This window comes from Cyprinus carpio, chromosome B23, assembly GCF_018340385.1.
Source record: "Cyprinus carpio isolate SPL01 chromosome B23, ASM1834038v1, whole genome shotgun sequence".
Taxonomy (NCBI): Eukaryota; Metazoa; Chordata; class Actinopteri; order Cypriniformes; family Cyprinidae; genus Cyprinus; species Cyprinus carpio.
The window spans coordinates 7,962,146-7,969,203 of NC_056619.1; the positions used below are offsets into that span (position 1 = coordinate 7,962,146).

The 7,058-nt window shown below is 42.6% G+C and overlaps 1 protein-coding gene across 6 annotated transcripts in view; it reads left to right on the forward strand.

Moving 5' to 3' along the window:
- cacnb3a (calcium channel, voltage-dependent, beta 3a) overlaps positions 1-5,005 on the forward strand; it is a 28,957-nt gene extending 23,952 nt beyond the window's left edge. For 2 of the 6 annotated variants that reach the window (XR_006158233.1, XM_042750865.1), the window contains exon 15: positions 4,497-4,951. Coding sequence is in view for 2 of the 6 variants with exons in the window: in XM_042750862.1 (XP_042606796.1) it covers positions 4,497-4,874 (378 nt within the window). In the remaining 4 variants the exon portion in view is untranslated. Of the gene's footprint in view, positions 1-4,496 lie in introns of all 6 variants that reach the window. The other 4 variants (XM_042750862.1, XM_042750863.1, XM_042750864.1 and 1 more) reach the window with 3 other exon arrangements.
- Positions 5,006-7,058: the final 2,053 nt, after the last annotated feature.

Genomic DNA, 7,058 nt, shown 5'->3' on the forward strand with positions numbered 1-7,058 from the left:
AAATCTTTCTACAGTAAATCTAGCTCCACCTTTTAGGTAATGGCCTACTGTTCTAGGTGCCCCAATGGAATTGTCCCAAAAAAGTGGTATGGTACGGTTCGCTATTTTAGTACCATTCACAACTTCTGACAGTGAAAATGGAAATAACTGAAATACTGTACTGTCATGAACCGTATCACTTGGTGAAAACGAGCCATAAAGTGGTATAGGCATTACATCTTTAAGATGAAGGTAGCATTTGTAAAGATGTAGGCAGCCTGTCTTTAAAGTGTAGGCAGCTTTCCTAAAGGTGTAGGCAGCATTTGCAAAGCTGCAGGCAGTGCATCTTAAAGTGTAGACAGTGGGTCTAAAGCCCGAGACACACTGCCTGATTTTCGGCTGTCCCAGACAAAAGATTGGCATTGTGAAACAACCGTGGCGATTTCTGTGATCGTGGCTTCTAATCGGTGGTCCTATGTCGTACAGTGAGAGAGGTTAAAAAATAGCCGTTGTCACAGTCTTGCGGCCAAAGATAGCCTCAGATAATTTTCTGGCAGTGTCAGAAATTCAGCATGTTCATCACACAGTGTGTTTGCAGTTGACCCATGTTTACTGACCAACCAGTAAAAATGCAACATGAAATCAAAGCAACATGGCGCTTAAACGTAAAACTGCTTAACTCAAGCTCTCCTTTCTTCCACCTTCGTTGCTCCCACTTTTTTCAGCACACATAAAAACTACAACTGTCAAAATGTGATTCATTATGCTCTTTTTGTTAACCACTAGCACATGCTAATAACGAATTATTCTTCTATGGAAACGTGCGTCATAGCCTACGAGTCATCATCGTACAGTCTACATGCATGTCGAACCCAAGTTTATTAGATCCATGTCGCACAGTGTGACCAGCCATGATCTTATAGGATTGCTAAAATCGTGCAGTGTAGAAGGCTTAAGGCAGGGGTGTCAAACTCAATTCCTGGAGGGAAGGAGCCCTGCAGAGTTTAGATTCAACCCTAATTAAACACACCTGATCCAACTAATCATGCCCTTCAGGCTCATTTGAAAACTACATGCTATGTGTGTTTGAGCAGGGTTGGAAAAAAAACTCTGCAGGGCTCCTGCCCTAAAGGAATTAAGTTTCACACCCCTGGTCTATGGTGCAGGCAGCTTTTTTAAAGGTGTAGAGCAGGGATTCTCAGCTCTGGCCCTTGAGGTCCATGTTTAGCTCCAACCTTGTTTAAACTCACCTGCCTGTAACTTTATAGTGATACTGAAGACCTTGATTAGCTTGTTCAGATGTGTTTGATTAGAGTTGGAGCTAAACCCTGCAGGAAAGTGGACCTCGAGAACCTGAGTTGAGAAACCCTGGTGTAGACATTTTGCATTTGCAAACATGTTGGCCAGAGGTCTCCAACCCTGCTCCTGGAGAGCTACTTTTCCGCAGACTTCTGTTCCAACCCCAATCAAACACACCTGCCTTTAGTTTTCAAGTTACCCTGAATACCTTTATTATTTGGTTCAGAACTTCAGATGTGTTTGAATAAGGTTGCAGGACAGTAGCTTTCCAAGAGCAGGATTGGAGATTTTCTAAAGATGTTTCTAAAGATGTTTCTAAAGATGTAGGCCAGGGGTATCAAATTAAGTTCCTAGAGGGCCGCTGTCCTGCAGATTTGAGACCCAATCCAAACTGAACACACCTGAACCCGCTAATCAAGGTTCTCAGGATTTCTAGGAACTTCCAGGCAGGTGTTTTGGAGCTACACTCCACAGGACAGTGGCCCACCAGGACCAGAGTTTGAAGCATAGTGTAGGCCAGGGGTAGGCAAGTTCAGTCATGGAGATCTGCAGTCCTGCAGAGTTCAGCTCCAACCCAAAAAAACTCACCCATATGTAGCCTTAGTAATTCTGAAGAAACTGATGAGCTTATTCAGGTGTGTTTGATTAGGGTTAGGAGCTAAACTCTTCAGAACTGCGGCTCTCTAGGACCAGACTTGTCTACCCCGGTGTAGGCAATGTGTCTTAAGGCAGTGGTTGGACTGTTCCTAACCTTGTTCCTGGAGTGTTGGGGGGCTCCAGGAATGTGGTTGGGAACCCCTGTCTTAAGATCTTAGGCAACGTTTCTAAATGTTTGGCTGCATATGCAAAGGTGTAGGCAATGTTTATAAAGGGGTAGGCAGCATCTGTAAAGATGTAGGCAGCATTTGAAAAGGTGTAGGCGGCATTCCTGAAGGAGAAGGCAGCTTTCCTAAAGCTGTAGACAGTGTTTATAATGGTTTAGGCAGCATTTCTAAAGGTGTGGGCAGCTTGTCTTAAGTCCTAAACACACTGCACGATTTTTGGCTGTCCTAGATGAAAGATTGGCATCGTAAAACAATCGTGGCGATTTCTGTGATCGTGGCTCCTAATTGGTGGTCTTGTGTCGTACAGTGAAAGAGGTTCAAAGATATCCTTTGTCTCGGTCTTGCGACCAAAGATAGCCTTTAATACAGCATGATCATCGCACCGTGTGTTTGCTTATACGATCCACGTTTACTGACCAACCAATAAAAATGTGAAATGAACACAACATGGCGCTCAAACATAAAAATGCTTACCTCAAGCTCTTATCCCTTCCTCTTTCACCACTTCAACTTTTTTCAGCACACATAAAAAATACAACTGCTAAAGTGTGATTTAACATGCTTTTTGTTTACCACTAGCGCATGATGATAACGCTTTATTCTTTTATAGTATGAATGAATGAATGAATGAATGAATGATGCATTTATATAGCACTTTATTGTGTATTGTGCTGTACACCCAAAGCGCTATACAAACATGTGGGGTGGCGGGGGGGCTCTCCTCAACCACCACCAGTGTGCGGCATCCACTTGGATGATACGACGGCAGCCATAGGACAACGACACCAGTGCACTCACCACAAATCAGCTACAGGTGGAGAGGAGAGAGAGAGATAGAGCCAATCAAGTGGATGGGGATTATTATGAGGCCATGTTAGACAAGGGCCAGTGGTGGCAATTTGGACAGGACACCGGGGTTACATGGTAGTGCCATGAGATTTTTATTAATGACCACAGAGAGTCAGTACCTCGGTTTAACGTCTCATCCAAAGGACAGTGCTTTTTTTGACAGTATAGTGTCCCCATCACTATACTGGGGCATTAGGACCCACACAGACCACAGGGTGTGCACCCCCTGCTGGCCTCACTAACACCTCTTCCAACAGCAACCTAGTTTTCCAAGGAGGTCTCCCATCCAGGTAGTGATCAGGCTCAACCCTGCTTAGTGGGCAACCAGTCTTGGCCTGCAGGGTGATATGGCTGCCGTACGTGTGTCGTAGCGTACAAGTCAACATACAGTCTACTCACACGTCGTAGCCAGGTTTATTAGATCCATGTCGCAGAGTGTGACATGCAGTGATCTTATAGGATTGCTAAAATCGTGCAGTGTGTTTTGGGCTTTAAGGTGTTGACAATGTTTCTAATGGTGTAGGGGCCTAGGCAGAATTTCTAAAGGTGGAGGCAGAGTTTGTAAAGGTGTAAACAGCATTTCTATGGGTTGGAGGTCAGAAATTAACTGGATTGAATTCAGGTCAATAGTCACATGCTTTCCGGCACTTCCTAGCTGTCCATTTCACTCCTTATTGAAACTTTTTCTGTCAAATGATGCAATCTTCCATATGGCAATGCAAACTTTCCATTTGACAAGGCCTACTTTTTCTATGATTTCTTTCGTGTTATGCACTTACCCCTCTACACTTTTCACTTAATTTGCTGGGATTAGAGTGAGCTGCACACACAGCCATCTCTGACTGCTCTGTTTATGCACCTTGCTGATTGATATTAACACCATAGAACCTCCATAAGATGAGTTCACAAAGCAGATACAGTTGCCTGTTTTCCTATGTTATAAAGAAACTTGTTGATTTTATGACTTTGGAAAAGAGGCTGTATCTGACCACACAGATTGATGCTTTGTGAATGTAACAACCCTTCTAACTTCCCTTTGAATGCAACCTCCTTGTTTCTGAAACTAACCTGAATCTTTTTGCTCCAGAGGAAAATGCATAGCAATCTATAATGCACAGCAGTTTAATCTTAGACTGAGAATCTAAAGGCTTTGTTCAGACAGGCAGCAAAAATTTGATTCTTGCCACATGTCACTCAAATCCATTCAATCTGAAAAGCTTATGCACTTCTGACAAACCCAATCCAAACAACATTCAAAGATTATGACAGTTTGGACAGTCAGTCCTTAAGATCCGATTAAAAAACAAGTCCAATTTGTGTGCAGTATGAACAAAGCCATAGCACCCAGTCACTTTAAATTTCCTCATTGGTAAGACATGTCTCCTAAAACTTCTTTTCACCTCTGTGCACATTACATGTTTTATATTTGTGTTTTTTGTCTTTACGGGATCTCCTAAATTAGATATTTTTCTTTGGAGTGAAACAGAAAGAGGAAACGTGACCTCAATATGGTTCAGAGTTGTCATCTTTCTCATTCTGTCTCAGAACCAGCAGCTGTCGCCTGCCGGGGGTGGAGGGGGAGTGGAGGAGGAGGAGCAGGGGGAGCAGGACAGCCTCATGCCCTCCGACGAGGCCAGTGACTCTCGCTCCCTCCGTCGAGGCGTCTCTAGCTCCCTGCACCCCCCGGAGGATGAGGAAGAAGAGGAGGAGGAGGAGGAAGAGGAGGAAGATGATTTCGAACCCCACCACCCTCACCCGTACCGGGATGTGTATCCGCCCAACCGTAACCACCCTGGTGGCAACCACAGCGCTAACGGACACGAGGCACAGGACCGGCTCCTGCAGGAGCGAGACTCGCAGGACGGACACAACCAACGAAACAACCGCCAGCGCACAAGAGCCTGGCCAAGAGACAACTACTGACCACCTGTCTGCAGGAGTCTTGAGGAGAGGGTTGGGTTGTGAATTGGGGTGAGGGGTGATGGGAATTAATGAGGAACAGGAAACGCACAGTGTGTGTGTGTGTGTGTGTGTGTGTATGCGTGTGAATGTGTGTTTTTTTTTTTGGTTTGAGCTTGGTTTGTTTGATGTTAATGTTCTGTTTTCTAAGCTTATGTAGTTATTATTGTTTGAGGCATTGATCTACATTTGCTTTTAAAAGACAGGGCAGCTTTTCTCCTTTAAGATCACATGCATGTTCATATCGAAACAACATTTGAGCTTCCTCTGAAACCCCACCCAAGTCAATTTTTTTTAGAAACTTTATTATTGTGCGTATCATACGCTCTCCCTGATCCTAATGAGCACAGAAGGCATTACGGGAAAAGGAAGAGCACTTTTATAGCATGAGGTGTGAGTCACAATGAAAGATATTGTAGCATTTTGTTGCATTTACTTTAATGGCTTCTCTTTTGCTAGCGCTCTTGTAAATGTGAGTATTACTCATGATTTTTTGGTTCAAGCCCTCAGTCATGGTGTTGCCTGATTGGAGCCCATATGCACTTGTCTTATTATGAGTTGTGTATTGGTCCTCATCTGGACATCATTCAGGCAACTGACAAAAAATTGTCATTTTCACAGTCACGTTCACAGATGTAGCAAACATTGCCATTTGCAAAGCACCATGTAAATGCGGTTTATGTAGGAAAGGAATTCAGGGTTAAACTCTGCTGTCGTAGAGTGAAAAATTTTTTGGACTATAGTCTTGGTTTGCACATGAGGTGAATTTCAACTCCAGAATGAGGAGAAGCAGTCGATCTTCCTACATTTCCATACTGCTGCATAAAGAAAGAACCTAATTAGGTCAGTGTCACTGGTTTCTTTTTCTGGGAAATGAGAAGGACTGAAAACTAAAGTTATTTTATCATCCAACAGTGGATTAGTACCCATATATTGGATTTTTATAGAAGTAGATGAAGCTCAGATGTGATGTCCGTTTTGGGATAGTCATGTTGTTCCTCTGTGACTTGATTGAGGTGAAAGTTGGTCTAGGTTCATATATTATACACATTTGCAAGTAATTTATTTGTTGACCTTATCAGAGATAACAGCCAATCACCTTAAGGCATCTTGGTCTGTTTTTGAACTTGCATGCACATTAGCTAGACTAACCTGATATTCATAGCTAAAGAAGCTAAATTTAGATTTTTGTATCATTGTTTCTGGGTGATTTGAACATTTTTTGAATGGTTGGAAAACAGTTTTGGCGATCTCCCTATCTGGCGATCTCCCTACCTACTCCTAAGTAGATAGGAGTTGTACTTGCATGACTGAAAACTAGCATTACTAAAAGGGCCACTGATTAAACTGCCTCAGAAGGAATTTGTCTTTACCAAGAAGAATGTGTCTCTAACAAGTAAGTGATCTTCCTCTGTCCTCCATTTCCCGCCACTCTTTCCTCTCCGAGGCTCTGGGCATCTAAGGGGGCGGTTACCGTGGCCTAGTTAAAAACATAGCGTCACATCTTGCTTTGGCGACACGCTGACTGCTAGCTAGTTTAATTACGTTAATGGTGGTGGTTACATTAGCATATATCAACCAGGTTGTGTTACGACCAAATCCAAGAAGGTTTGTCCCTTTTCTCATTACCATGACTCTAGACTCGGATGTTACCTGTAGCAGTTTAGGCTAAGGTTTATCCAGTGTAGGACCATTCAAACTGGCCTTAATACTTATATCTTTACCACTGCATGTCTCAAATACAATTATTTAGGACTATTTGCACATTAGGGTTGGAACAGGACCTTTAAAAAACTTTAAATACAGAGTAGAAAAATCTACTCTGTTTTTTGTTTCTAATTTAAAATCTGCAACAGAATATTAGTAACGCATCTAAGAATAGCTAGTGTATATATATATATATTGAATGAAATTTCACCAGATCCTGAGTATAATTCTTTAAAAATGTTACTTTACTTTGTATTTATGGATCTGTATGGTTTTTAAGAAATGTTGCGATGTTTACAAAGTCAGGACTGCTCTCACTCAGAGATTGTTGACGTGAGACGCACTGAAATATATGTTACTTCAGTTGTTGTACGATTATGTAAAGTCATATAAAGTTGCAGTACACTCTCATGTAGCGCTGAAGATTTGGTTCTTTTGGAA